Source organism: Alligator mississippiensis, chromosome 11 (assembly GCF_030867095.1).
Source record: "Alligator mississippiensis isolate rAllMis1 chromosome 11, rAllMis1, whole genome shotgun sequence".
Taxonomy (NCBI): domain Eukaryota; kingdom Metazoa; phylum Chordata; order Crocodylia; family Alligatoridae; genus Alligator; species Alligator mississippiensis.
In genome coordinates, this window is record NC_081834.1 from 62,315,000 (window position 1) to 62,330,306 (window position 15,307).

General features: G+C 53.4%; 1 protein-coding gene across 1 annotated transcript; it reads right to left on the reverse strand.

The window, feature by feature from the left end:
* Positions 1-1,925: 1,925 nt before the first annotated feature.
* Positions 1,926-14,874, reverse strand: LOC102567146 (zinc finger protein 436). Its single transcript, XM_059715244.1, is given in 6 exon segments — positions 1,926-9,786; positions 11,293-11,409; positions 12,996-13,122; positions 13,570-13,742; positions 13,925-14,135; positions 14,515-14,874. Coding segments are annotated over 6 exon segments (2,136 nt in total). The 5' UTR covers positions 14,662-14,874; the 3' UTR covers positions 1,926-8,425.
* Between the last annotated feature and the right edge of the window lie 433 nt (positions 14,875-15,307).

Genomic DNA, 15,307 nt, shown 5'->3' on the forward strand with positions numbered 1-15,307 from the left:
GCATTCAGGATGGAGAACAGGGAGTCCAAAGCAAAGACCGCAGTGAATTCTGGGATCAGAGAAGCAGGGGAGCGACGGGGAATCCGTGCTCCCACATGTACATACACCCAGCTCAGCACTTATCAGACCATTTCTAGTAATGACTACCCACCAACAGGAGGAATTGTTACCTGTCAGCTCTGTCTTCCTGAGGGAGGCCTGGCACACAGCTTGCTGGATTTAGAAAGGACTTCTCCCCCAAAACACACACCTCATCTAAGCAGAACTAAGCAGAAGTCAAGTTTACTAGGCATCTTGGGCCGTACATTCCCCTGTCCCACTATGGGAGGTCTATTTAAACTTGATTGACTAAAACTCGGTTGCCAGGTTAGGGAATGCTGAGGCAAGAGACCGAGTCCGAGGGGGTATGGGCAACATCTGAACAATGGTAAAGGGTTCATCACAGCGTCCAGCCCGTTGGAGCCCTGACCACAAATGCTGTCATACTTTTCCCAAAATGGCTAATGAAAGTCCTCCCCACAAAGTTTACGAACACTCCAATAATCCCCTGAAGTCTGTTAAAAGACTACAGCAAGGTCTGGAAAAGTCATGCTAACCGAGGCTTATTCACAACAGGTAAAAATACAAAACCCTGATGGTGCAAGCATATCTAAGCTATCTGAGAAGAAACAATGAGGTATCCCATCAGTATATCTGCTATCCATAAGAATTTCAAGCTGGCTCCTGAGTGTCTGGTTACTCCATACAAACTTATGTTTTTCCTGGTTATTGATCAGTTTCTTGAGCTGTTCCAAACCAGATAAGACAAGAGAAAAGACAATTATTTGCACAATTAAAAGAATGCTTTGAAGAAGCTGAGGGTATAAAAAAAACACATGTGCTTCAAGAGAGAAATCTCTCTGACACCATCCGCTGTTGTTCTCCAGATGCTGGAAGAAACAGATTGTCTCCCTTCAAGAACTGTGCTGACAACTTTACTGTCAGCAAACAACCCAAGTGCCTTGGACTGGTGAGACCCCAGCTCTTGCTCTCTCTTTCTCTTCTTCTCTCTAGGCATTGATTTCTGAACATGAATTGTATTAGCGAAGCACGAGTTAAGTTTCCCCAAATACTTAGTGAAACCAGGGTAGTATTGGAATTGTTTTATTTGTTTTCCCTTGCATGTCTATTACTACTAGTACCATTATATATTTCATATACTTAGCAATAAATAGCTTTTCTAGTCAAACTAGTAGTAACCGGGTGTATGTTTCCTTCTCTACTTTCCTTCCCCACTTGCTCTGCAGCAACACTTCTTTTACCTAAGCCAAAGATCCCTGTGAAGTCCAGAAATACTGTGGGGTCTGCTCATCAAGAGACTACCCCTACTAGGACAGTTAGGACAAAAGATTGGGATGTGCTGAGTTTAAAACACATAAGGGATCAGCTTGTAGAGGCAGGTTGACCCAGTTTGACTCAGACGTGCCCTTATGAACTGAATGCTGGCCCATGAGGGTGTCAGCTGGACACCCAGCTGGATTCAGAGGGATTCTGTTCACCCGTGTGCTTGTGTCAGACTGCAGTGTAGTGTTGCTCTGATGAAATGACTCTTGGCACATGAGGGTGTTAGCCTGTCCATGCTGATCAACCCGGCCAGGTCAGGCATGTCATGTTAATCTGTGTGTGTTTGTGTGTATGACTGATTTGGTGACCGGAGGAACCCAGCCCCATTGAACCTGAGTCCTGCAAGATAGCTCCATTGGGAGTGAGGACTTGCAGAAGGGAGAGATACAAATGCAAATGCAAGGCTTCCCTTGCGGGCTCTGCATCACCGCCCGCAATGCACTTGTGGGGTGGGGAGATTGGTTCCCCATTTCCCCCTTTTGCACTCTCTTTTCCCCTCCCAGTGGCAGGTTTTGAATAAATAAAAAAATAAAACCTAGGCAGACAAAGATGCTTATTTTTATTTTGGGGTTTTATTGTTTCAGTTCCACAGAGGACAAGGACTTGAACTGATACGGGGTTGCTGGCTGTACAGCTCGCTAGCTACGCCTGGGGGGAGCAATTAGACATCACCACTTAGAAAGCCCCGGCTCAGTACACGCAATTAAGGCAAGTGTGGGTTTTTGACATGCACTATCACATTTTATCTTAATTAAAGATTGGATGCGTTTTAAATGTAAGGTGATTTCCGTCTCTTTAAAAGCACCCTCCAGCCTGGCTCATGTGTTGACAACTTCAGTCTACTTTAAATACTGACAAAATGCCCCCTCAGGGCCCCTGGCCTGGCCACCTGGGGCGGGGGTCTGCAGCCCAGCCCCATGGCTCCCTCCATGCCCCTGCCCCTGAGACAAGGGCACTCTGCTGGCTCCTATTCACTTCTTGCCCACTTCAGAGCTGCTGCTTGGCCAGTCATAGCTTTCATGGATGTCTAGGGTTGGAAGGGATCTCAGTAGATCACCGAGTCCGAACCCCAGCTCTGGGCAGGAAAGAGCGCTGGGGTCAGATGAGCCCAGCCAGGTGCTTGTCTAATCTCTTCTTAAAGACCTCCAAGGTAGGGGAAAACACCACCTCCCTTGGAGCCCATTCCAGATTTTGGCAACCCTCACCGTAAAGAATTTCTTCCTGATGTCCAATCTAAATCTGCTCTCTGCCTGCTTATGGTTGTTGTTCCTAGTAACCCCAAGAGGTGCCCTGGTAAACAGAGTATCCCCTATTCCTTGCTGTCCCCACCTAATGAATTTGTAGACAGCCACAAGATCACCTCAGCCTTCTCTTGTGGAGGCTAAAGAGATTCAGGTCCCTCAATCTGTCCTCGTAGGGTCTTACCTTCAGGCCTTTAACCATAGTAGCGGCCCTCCTCTGGACCCCCTCAAGGTTATCCACAACCCTCTTGAGGTGCAGCACCCAAAACTGGACACAGCACTCCAGCTGTGGCCCCACCAATGCCGCATAGAGGGAAAACATCACCTCCCTAGACCTGTTTGTGATATGCCTGCTAATGCATGAAAGAGTGAGGTTCATTTACATATCACTTCATCACACTGACGACTCATGTTCATTTTGGACTCGATTGTGACTCTGGGATTCCTTCCTGCTGCTGTGCTGCTTAGAAGGTCACCCCCAGTCTACAGGTGTGTTGATTCTTTGTCCCCAGGTGCAGTGCTTTGCACGTATCTTTGTTAAACTGCATCCTATTCTGTTCTGCCCACTTCCCCAATCTGTCCAAATCTGCCAGAATCTGCTCCCTGCCCTCCAGTGCATTTGCAATGCCCCATAATTTGGTGTAATCTGTGAATTTGGACAGAGTGCTTTCTCTGCCCTCATCTAAGTCACTAATGAAGATGTTGAACAGTGCTGGTCCAAGGAAGGAGTCTTGGGGGACACCACTGCCCACACTTCTCCAGGTAGAAACCAACCCGCCCACCACCACTTTCTGGGCGCATCCCATAAGCCAATTCTCCACCCACCTGACCGTGTAATAATCTACGTCACACCTGCTTAGTTTATTTCCAAGAATGGGATGAGACACTGTATCAAAGGACTTTTTAAAATTCAAATAATCTACCTCCAGCCTGTACCAGTGCAGGACAAACTGGGGACCGATCATCCCCTTCCCTCATTCCCAGAAAAAAAAAGACACCATGAAAATCAGTAAAAAAACAAAAACAAACAAACCCCAAATGCCCCAAACCTTCCCTTTTAATTTTTTTTCATCTCTCCATTGCTCTTGGCTGGATTCATGCGTTTTTTTTCACCCCTCTGCAAATCTCCACCCACTGCCACTGACCAGGGCTGGTATGTGCAGCTTGTGTCATAATGGATTTTGGGGGAAATCCAGACAAATATATACATTCAGGGAATTATATAGGTATAAAGTGTGTCCTCGTTGTGCAGAAGGCTAACAGCATCCTGGGCTGCTTTAGTAGGAGCGTTGCCAGATCGAGGGAAGTGATTCCTGCCCTGTATTTGGCACTGGTGAGATCACATCTGGAGTCGTGTCCAGTTGTGGACTCCCACTACAGAAAGGATGTGGACACATTGGAGTGGGGGGCAATGAAGATGGTTCAGGGGCTGGGAGACATGATGTGTGAGGACAGGCTGAGGGAACTGGGCTTATTTAGCCTGGAGAAGAGAAGACTGAGGGAGGATAGAATAGCAGTCTTTAACTCCCTGCACGGTGGTCCATAAGAGGATGAAGCTGGACTGTTCACAGTGGTGACAGATCAAGGAGCAGTGGGCTCAAGTTGCAGCAAGGGGAATTGAGTTTGGATAATAGGAAAAACTCTCACTAAGAGGGTGGTGAAGCACTGGAACAGGTTAAGCAGAGAGGTAGTGGAAGCTCCATCCTTAGAGGTTTTCAGAACCCAGATAGACAAAGCCTTGGCTGGGATGATCTAGTTGGGGATGGTCTTGCTTTGAGCAGGGGATTGGACTAGATGTGGCCTCCTGAGGCCCCTTTCAACACTAATTTGCTGTAAGTCAATAATAAATGCACTCACATAAAGAGCCATACATGGACACTGTGGCTTCTTGCATGGTATAACTTCAGGCCTGTCCCATGAAACAAGTAGCTCTTTGTTACCAACTGGAAGGTAGATACAGCTCATTGCAGTAGAGATAGCAGTTCTGCTGCTGCCTGTGTGAGGCGCTTGGGGCTGCCGGCGGCTCCTGTGACCGACTTCAGTGCTATCAGGATGTAGAGTCATAGGAGTCAGGCAGTAGCTATAGTCTTTCTGAACTTCAGGAAGGCCTTCGACATGGGTCTCTCACCCCATTCTCAGTAAGAAGCTAGGAGACAGTGGTGTTGATGCCTCCACGGTCAGATGGGTCATAACTGGCTGGAGGGCCACACCCAGAGGGAGGTGGTGGATGGGACTTATTCGACTTGGAGGGATGTGGGCAGTGGGGTTCCCCAGAGCTTGGTTCTCGGGCCCGCACTGTTCAACATCTTCATCAGTGACTTGGGCGAGGGGGTAGAAAGCACCCTGTTCAAGTTTGCAGATGACACTAAGATGTGGGGGGAAGTGGGTACGCTAGTAGGAACAGGCTACAAGCGGATCTAGACAGGTTACAGGGGTGGGCTGATGAGAACAGGATGGGGTTCAACACTGACAAGCGCAGGGTAATGCACCTGGGGAGGAAGAACCAGCGGCATACCTACAGGCTGGGGAACTCCCTTCTCGCCAGTGCTGACACAGAAGAGGATCTTGGAATCATCATTGATGCCAAAATGAACATGGGCCGACAGTGCGGGGACGCGGTCAGGAAGGCCAGCCACACCTTGTCATGCATCCACAGATGCATCTCAAGCAGGTCCAAGGAGGTGATCCTCCCCCTCTGCGTGACACTGGTCAGGCCGCAGCTGGAGTACTGCATCCAGTACTAGGCACCACACTTCAGGAGGGATGTGGCCAATATGGACAGGGTCCAAAGGAGGGCCACCCGCATGATCAGGGGGCAGCAGGGCAGGCCCTACGAGGAGAGGCTGAGGGACCTGAACCTGTTCAGCCTTCAAAAGAGAAGGCTGAGAGGGGATCTAGTGGCAGTCTACAACCTAGTCAAGGGGGACCAGCAGGCATTGGGAGAGTCCCTCTTCCGCCCAGCAATCCCAGGAGTTACAAGAAACAACAGACACAAGCTAGCAGAGGGTAGTTTCAGGCTAGACATTAGGAAGCGCTATTTCACTGTCAGGGCAGCTAGGACCTGGAACCAACTTCCAAAAGAAGTGGTGCTGGCTCCTACCCTGGGGGTCCTTAAAAGGAGGCTGGACAAACATCTGGCCAGGGTCGTTTGACCCCAGTGCTCTTTCCTGCCACGGTAGGAGGTCGGACTAGATGATCTCCTCAGGTCCCTTCCAACCATACCAACTATGAAACTATGAAACCTTCAACACAGCAACACCTCCTGAGTTATAAGATACATCAAGGCATGGCAGGTGAGGACGAGACTGTGATTATTGGTTAATTTCATAGATTTCATAGACATTAGGGCTGGAAGGGACCTCGGAAGATCATCGAGTCCAGCCCCCCGCCCAAAGGGCAGGAAGTCAGCTGGGGTCATAGGACCCCAGCAAGATAAGCATCCAGTTTGCTCTTGAAGGTGTTCAGTGTAGGCGCTTGAACCACCTCCGGTGGCAGGCTGTTCCAGACCTTGGGGGCTCGGACAGTAAAGAAATTCTTCCCTATGTCCAGCCTGAAACGGTCTTGTAGTAGTTTATGACCGTCTGACCTAGTCGTCATAATTATTCAAGACAAAGAGGCTCTGGCTCACAACAGAGACCCACAAGACACCTGGACATCAAGGGCTTCATCCTACATCATGCCCCTCTGACAAAGACCCGCAATACATACACAGACAGAATCCAGGTGTTTGGGACACACACACACAGACATGGCAGGTGGGGTCTGAACAGCACTGGTAGGGAAGACATGGTCCAGCCTACACCCGCCTTCCTGCCCATGCCCTGTCACCCCTGCTGGGAAAACCTTGCTGATGCTGAATCTGTCTGTCTGCAGATGACAACTAGCAAGTGAGTGTTCATTGGTTGTGACCAGCATCAGGGGCTCCCCAGGGCCGTGTGTATGTCCTTCTCCACTGCTCTGCTTCCCATCTCTCTGGCAGAGATGCCTACATATGTACAACAAATATCCAGCCACAGCTGCAGCCAGCACGAGAATCCCAAGCACTAGGAGGACTTTTTGAGCAGTGACTGCATTACAAAGTGAGGCAAAAGGCAGGGGAGCAGCAGGCACCCAGGGGTACAGCATTCTGGAGAGGCTGAAAAGCAAAACCTGACAGACTGGGCTTAGGTGGCAGCAGCAGCTCCTTGCAGACCTGATTGGCACGGCAGATGGCCAAGGACAGGTCCTGGTGGCACTTGGAGCCAGCTATCTTGGGGGAGGGCAGCCTATTGGGAAAGCACTTCTTCTCCCTGGCAAGGACAAGCTGCTTTTCAAGAACAATGGAAAAGGCACAGGCTCCAAGACTGATATCTTGAAAGATCATCCCCTTACAGGTTGTCCCAGCATCCGGGCTGGCCTCACCCTGAGGTGTTTCTTATTAGCCACTCTGGCGAATGAAACCTTGGGGACCAGCTACTGGGTCCTTTGGGTTCTGCAGTGCCCTACAAGGCCCGAAGGCTGTATGATGCTATTTTACACTCCAGCAGCAGGAGGCTGCTTCCCTGAATGCAGCCACTGGTAAGATCCGAGCAGGTAGGCATCCACAAGCCCTCCCTGCACTTCTGGCAGAATTATGGATGCTCCCGGGTGTGGGTACACAGGCAGTTGTGGAAGCTATCCTCACACACAAAGGTCTGAAGTCTTTTCTTCCCTGTGTGGATGCATGGGTGTCCAGGCTGCAGAACTGGGTGAAGCTCTTCCCACATTCAGGGAAATGATGTTGCTTCTTTGCTGTGTGGATATAGTGACCAGCCTGAAGGAGTGGGTGAGCTTCTTCCCACAGTCAGAGCACTAATATGGCTTCTCTCCCATATGGATGTGCTGGCATTGTATCAGACTGCAGGAATAGGTGAAGCTCTTCTCCCACACAGAGCACTGATGTGGCTTTCCTGTGTGTGGATACTCCGGGGGATGGCCAGGTCGGAGAAACTGGTAAAGCTCTTCCCACACAGAGGATAGATGTGGCTTCTCCTCTCTGTGGATGCATTTGTGCTGGGCCATGTGGGATGAAATAATTAAGATCTTCTCACACTCAGGGCACTGATGTGGTTTCTCCCCTGCGTGTGGCCAGGATGAAGGATGGTGAAGCTCCTTCAACACTCAGAGCACTTCTCTCATGCGGATACGCTGGTACAGGGCCAAGTAGAAGGAATTGGTAAAGCTCTTCCCACACAAACAACATAGATGTAGATTCTTCCCTGCATGAATCCAAACAGCCAGTGTTTAAAAACGAGAGGGGAGGCTGGAATGTCCTAGTCAAAGGAGACAGACAGAGCGGGATTTCTTCACAGATGTGTTGGTGCCGGTCCAGGTGGGAGGACTGGGTGAAGCTCTTCCCATACTCAGAGCACTGATATGGCTTCTCCCCTGCATGGATGTGCCAGTGGATGGCCCAATAGGAGGAACTGGTGCTCATCCCACACAGAGCACTGATACGGCTTCTCCCCTCTGTGGGTGCGTTGGTGCTGGGCGAGGTGGGACAAAACAGTGACAGTCTTCCTACCCTAAGGGCACTGATGTGGTTACTCCCCTGTGTGCATATGCTGGTGTACGGCCAGGCTGAAGAATGGGTGATGATGTTACCATGCTCATAGCACTGATATGGCTTCTCACCTGCGTGAATATGTTTGTGTCTAGTCAGGTTGTAGGATTGGGCAATGCTCTTCCAACACACAGAACACTGATGTGGTTTCTCCACCGTGTCCATACACTCGTGTGTGGCCAGGCTGAAGGACTGGGACAAGCTCTTTCCATACTCAGCACTACTGTTCCTGTGGTTGGATACGCTGGTTCTGGGCCAAATAGGAGAACTGGGTGAAGCTCTTCTTACAGTCAGAGCACTGATGTGGCTTATATCCTGTGCAGATATGCTGGTGGATGGCCAGGTCAGAGGAATCTCTGCAACTCCTCCCACACGCAGAGCACTAACGTGGCTTCTCCCCAGTGTGGATGCGTTGGTGACAGGCCAGGTGGGATGAACTGGCGAACCTCTTCCCACACACAGAGCACTGATGTGGCTTCTCCCCTGTGTGGATGCGTTGGTGCCGGGCCAGGGTGAAGGACTGGGTGAAGCTCTTCCCACACACAGAGCAGTGATATGGCTTCTCCCCTGTGTGGATACGCTGGTGCTGGGCCAGGTGGGAAGACTGGGTGAAGCTCTTCCCACAGACAGAGCACTGATATGGCTTCTCCTTAGTATGGATGCGCTGGTGTCGCGTCATGTGGGAGGAATGGGTGAAGTTCTTTCCACACACAAAGCACTGATATGGCTTCTCCCCTCTGTGGATGCGCTGGTGCTCACACAGGTTGGATAAACTGGTGAAGCTCTTCCCACACACAGAGCACTGATATGGCTTTTCTCCTGTGTGAATGCGTTGGTGCCGGTCCAGGTAGGATGAACTGGGAAAGCTCTTCCCACACACAGAGCACTGGTATGGCTTCTCCCCTGAATGGATGCGCTGGTGTAGTGTCACATTGTAGGAATAGGTGAAGCTCTTCCCACACTCAGAGCACTGATAAGGCTTCTCACCAGTGTGAATACGTTGGTGCTGGGCCAGACGGGAGGAATAGGTGAAGCTCTTCCCACACTCAGAGCACTGATGTGGTCTCTTCACTTTGTGGATGCACTGGTGCACAGCCAGGTGGGAGGAGCAGGTAAAGTTCTTCCCACACTCAGGGCACCTATGTGGCAGAGCCCCATGTGAGGGGCAGCTAAAGTTTTTCTGGCACTCAGGGTAGGGGTGGGCTTTGCCCCTGGGCTTGGCGGACACGTCCCGTTTCCCCCTCAGTCCCTCCCCACTGGCTTGGTTCGGACACAGGGTCTCTTTCCAGTGGAACTTTGTCTCATGACTCTTCATCTCCACAAATTCTTCCCTGGGCCCAGGGCTCTCTCTGGACTCTGTCCTTTCTCCACTCTCACGCCCAAGGGAAGATGGCATCTGCTTCACTGCTACGTTCTCCCTCTGTTTTTGGGGTCTCCCCTGGCTCTGGAGCCATTGGTCTTCCTCAGGTCTCAGGGACTCCACCTCGACCAAACCCCCAGGGGAAGTGCAGGTAGGCTCCAGGTTTGCAGATCTTTCTTCAAGACTCTGCTTCTCAACTCTGCTCAGCACGCAGGCACCACCTGAACGGGGAAGAGAAACTAGTTTATTCTCTGCCCTGCTGGCAAAGGCCAAACACAGCTGCAATGGGTCTGCAAGCATGACTGCACCTTGGCACTTAAGTTTTCTGAAGAGAACAAGGTCTTCCTGCCAAACCACAAGGGCTGGGCATTTAAGAGAGGCATGTCTCCTGGGCTGGGCTAATATGCCCTGTTTGCTAGAGGTCAGAGCCAAACCCTCAGTGTTTCTGGCCCAGCTGTCAGCACCATCCCCTTAGACCCTGCTAGGAGAAACCCATGTGGGACATGTGTTAGGACAGGACCTGAACTGCTTCCTGCCCTAAGGCAGAATGAACAGAAAGGAAGAAGGAGACTCTCTAAGACCTGCTCTGTCCCACAGCACTAGCAGTCCAGGAGATGATGCCAAGCTCTCCACTTGGCTGGGTCAACATGCTCCGGAAGGCAAAGTGCATTGGTGAGACTGTTCTCCAGTGCTTGCCCATGACCTCTGGCAGTCCTGAGAGCTGAATGTGGTAACAGGATGGACAGCCTCACGGTGAATATCTGGAGCTGCCCAGAAGTCAGGGCTGTGTGGGGAGAACGGCTTTACACTGGACCAGCTGCTTCTCCTTGGTAGAAAAAGCCCATGTAGTTCATCCCTCGTGTCTCCAAAACCTGCTCTGGGAGGGGAGGGCTAAGAGGTGGGGGTCCCTTTCCTGGAAAGAACAAAGCTATGCCTCCTTTTCCTGCTTCCAGGAAAAGGTCTGGAGATTGAAATGGGTCTATGTGACTTTTCTCTGCTGATGAGGCCCAGGTGGCCTGCATGTCACCAGAATCTGCCCTGGGACAGAGGCCTGGGCATGAACCAGGACGTGCACTCTCTGCTGAGTCCCACACTCACGGCCCAGAGACAAAACACAAAGGTACAAGCCATAGGCGATCCACTTCCCCCTGCAACATGAAAGCTTGTGAATCCCACCCACCCCGTGGGGCCATTCAATGCAGCCCATGACCAGGATTCAACACTTCCTTGGTTCCAGGTCAACCTCACCAGCAGGCACCAAGTGGCCTCTCTCTTGTTCTACAATAATTACTACACAGAGCTTCGACCCACCATGCGGATTTCCATGGGGGACCACAAATCCCATCATGCCTTGGGAGAGGGTCCTATACACATATGGCTACCTTGGGCTGAGGAATCAATTCTTCCACTGTTAAATGAAAATGGAAATTTATGACCATGGTATCCCAGGGTAACCAGGTCTGTGCCTAAACATGAGAACAGTATACTTGGTTGTCCCCTAGCAGTTGTAGTTAGCGGGAGAAAGGGGAAAGGCTGCTCATCTCCACAACTTGGAATTTCAGTGCGTGGGCACAGCATCTCCCTAGACATATGACTGCATAAGGTAATCGAGGTCAGAAACCTGGAAGGGCAGCACCGGGCAGGTCTGCAGGTTCCAGGCCCCCCGTCACTGTGGGCATGGAGCATTTCTGAGAGGGGAGTCAGGGCAGGGGACAGCCACAACTCACCTGGCAGCAGGTCCTCCAATTTTGAGATGTCCCCACGGTCCTCATCATCACAGACCCAGAGCTCCTCCTGTCCTCGCACAATGCAGCAGATTAAGTCAGGTGTGAGACCACGATATCCTGTTCAGGGCAGTGGTTAAAAAGCATTCATGACTGGGTACTGGATCCCAAATAGCCCACTGGGATTTGGGGAATGGATCCAATGAACTCAAGGATTCTCCTGGGGCCTTGAAGGACAATGGAGGGTGGACATTTAGGATGCAAGAGATGATGGCCCTTGTCACCCAGGTGCTGGGGGATGGTCATAGGAAACAAAATACTGTACCCACCACTTTGAGGTATAAAATGGTACAAGACTGACAGAACTTCCACAGACGTGGGGTGGAGATGCAGTGACATGTGATGTGCTGAAGAGGAGAAAGATGAAGTTTTCGCTATTTACAAGGCACCAAAATGAAGAGATGCTGGACACACTGGTGGCAGGATAACATCTGTCATATCAGTGTCATCCCAGGCAAAGAAATGGAAGTGAGTTTCTTCTCTGGGACTGTTTAAAGCGAGGCCTGGCAGCAGTGAACAGAATCCGGGATAGATGACTGACCATGACACACTTTTTTGGAAGAGGATCATTCCTCAATAGGGCACAGGAAGGGAGGGTTTTATAATAACTGAAGTGGCAACGAACACAATCATCCCATCCAGTGGGATGATCATGTCAGAAAGGGAGATGAGCACACCTGCATGGAAATCTTGCAGGGTTTGAAACAAAGGTCCTGGGAGTCCTGGATATGGACAAGACAAGGCAGGAGACACCTTTTGCAGCATGTGAAAACCCATCATGTAGAAACAGTGTACGTGGTCTTTGCTGAGCAACAAAAAGCCTTGGAGCTCTTCCCTAAGAAAGTCCATCAGGGGAACTGGAAGGAAAAAGCACCAGAAAAGCTAATTGACCCAGTACAAGGTAAGTTCCTCTGCTCTGCCCACAAGCCAGAACAACCCCTGTATCAGAAACGCTCTGAAAACGACAGCCAGTTTTTACCAGTCCTGCACAAAGCCCACCACTTTTTATCACCATGACAGGTATCTGACATGCAGAGGGATGTCGGGAGGAGGATACTACATCTTCTGTGAATGGCAGAGCGAGTTTGAGAGCAGGTCTCCAAGTAAACACAACCAAGCCAGAGCCTGTGGCCCGTGGAGATGAAAGCCACAGGAAGGAATGTGGGCAGAAGCTTCCAGGGGTCTGGAGATAGAAGTTCCCAGATTCCATCACGTGCACACGGGTCGCTAGAGATGAAGTCAAGGAAATGCTAATCCCAGCAGTGGTAGCAGCAGGGGCTGATAAGACTTCCCTTACCCTCTGCTGGGTCATAACTAAGGGAGGAGAAACAGGTTTTAGACAGCGCTGACTTAGCACGCTCAGACTGTTAGACATGTGGGACAGGATATGCTAGGTGAGAAAGGGTAGAAATCTGAACCATTCTCTGAGGAACAGCTGGCAGTGAATTTTTCTGCCCAGTGAACTGGAGATGACACAACTGCACTGAGAAGGGAAAGGGAGATCCCTTCACCAAGACATGGCTGGAAGCACTGGGGGTTACAAGAATGGGGAAGACTCAAGTGAAGAAGGCCAGATCAAATGAAGCAAATGTTGGTGTTAAACATGAGAGAAGCATGATCACACTGTGGGGAGGACGTTGATTTACCCAGGGAAACAAGGGCTCGCCAGTTCCTCAGCATCTGGTCCCGATAAAGCCCCTTCTGTGCATCTTCCAGCAGCTCCCACTCCTCCCGCGTGAAATACACAGCCACGTCCTCAAAGGCCTCCCGAAGCTGCAGACGCAAGCATTACCCCATCAGTGTCTCTTGGTCCAGCTGCCTCCAGCCCCCGCCACCCTCTCCACAATCCCTCTGTGCAACACCGCTCTGCGGGCTGGGCCATGACACGCCGGAGTGCAAAATGTCTCCTCCTGCACTGACAGGGGATGTGGGTGCAGCCATGGATGTAGGGGTCCACGTGTCTGCCCTGACCCAGCTCATCCTGTTCTATGTGCTCAGCCCTTCATGGCAGCACCTTTAGTGCCAGGGGCTCCATAGCTGTGGCCTGGCCTTCCCATGCCAGCTCCAGCAAGTATCAGCTGGGTGTGGCTACAGCCCCTGTCGTGAGGCTTGTTGCTCCTTAGCTCTCTCCGATGGTTCCCCAAACTCTTAACTGTGCCCTTGGCTCCTCCCAAGCATTGCCCCAGTGGCACTCCCACCCCCAGCTGGAGGTGGTGTCACCTCCATGCTCTCCGCCTGCTTCTCCAGCTTCCCCTGCCACTTCTGCCATCGGCTCAGCTCAAGGCTCAGGGAGCCCCTCTCCCCCAGCCTCCCTGAGGAAGTCCTCAGCAGCTCCAGGTTTGCAGGCCCTTCTTCAGGAAGGTGTTGATGAGCTCTGCTCACGGTTCCTGCACCTGCAGGTGGGGAAGACAACGCACAGGTCAGGCCGGGTACTGCTGGCAGGGGAAACCCCTGTTCTCCCGGACTGGCCTGTGACTGCAGCAGCTGGAAGCTTTGGTGTACGGGAGAGCGGGGAGACAGAGGACAACCGCTGTAGCACTCAGACCCATGCCCCAGACTGCACCCAAGCTTTCACCTGACTCAGTGTCTCGCAGGGGCTCCTCTCTGGGACCACAAGTGGGCTGGTCCTGAGGCCCTGGGCTGTCCCGCTGTGCTGCCTCCTCCAGAGGCACATCTGCACTTTGGACCCAAGACTGCTCCAGCCAGGAGTCGCCAGGCTCCTGCAGCGCCCCAGAGGGCTGCATCCTGTCTGAGGCCACCTCCTCGCCCTGCACGCTCACCGTGACCTGGGGACAAGAGGAGCGTGTCACCGGGGAGCGGGGACCGGGAGAGACGGGGTGGCAGGAGACATCCCCCAGGCACACGGACACGGGGTTGGCAGCACCCATGATCAGGGTGAAACGCTCCATGGAGCTCCTCGTCCTCCGCCTGCCCCAGCCAAACCCCTCCGCCAGGGTCTCTGCCTCGGCCCACGTTTCCACCCTGCTCCCCACGCCCAGCCCCGCATCTCCTGGGGCAGGACGGCCGGGGCAGCTCCAGCACCGCCGCCTGCTCCAGGCCACAGATCTCCCCAGGCCCTCGGTCTCTGCGTAGTGCAGCGCTGGGTGTGCGGGGCGGGGAGGGGGAGGGAGGGAAGGTGGGGGGGGGGGGCACGGGCTGCCTCACCTCCTGCCCCGGCCTCTCCCGGCGCGGCACCGGCTCCTCCTCGCGCCCCTGCGCCGCTTCCCGCAGGGCTGAGGCTCCCCCGACCCCGGCCTGGGCCGCGCCAGACACTCGCCCTGCCGGCACACGGCCCGGGCCCTGCTCCGCCATCGCCCCGGGGCTGCTCCCGGCCGCAGGGAAGCCCGAGGGTGCGCGGGGTCCGGCGCCGCCGCGTGTCCTCCGCCGGGAGAGACTCAGCCCCGCCGGGCCCCGCTCCGCTCCGCGCCCCGCGCACGGCGCCGCCGGGGTCTGCAGGGAAGGAAGCGGCGCGGCTCAGAGACCCGGGACCAACCCAGCCCCGGCGCCCCCACTCCCCGCAACCCCCGCACAGACGGGACCGGGGCTGCTCCAGGAGCGCCCGCAGCACCGGCCCCCGTGCCCTCCCAGGGCCCCCCTGCGCCCCCGCCCGCCGGCGCCCAATGCCCCCAGGCCGGCCGGCCCCATCGCAGCACCCCCCTGCTCAAACCTGAGGCATCTCACCTCCCCGCAGCGCCTGCGCACTGACGGCTCCGCTCCGCTCCGCCCCCCAAAAAGGTTTCCCGCGTGAGCCCCCCCCCGTTGTAGGAGGTCAGTTGCGTGATGGCGTCACGGGGCGGGAAGGGGCGGGGCCGGATCCCGCTGGGTGCGCGGGGCCTTGCCCGGGCGGTCACAGTGCAGACGCCGTGGAGATCTGCTTTCTGTGCGGTGACCGACACGGCTCCGCACGGCCGGGCTCTTACATAGGTCTGACCTAGCACTTCCCACCAGCACATCCCAA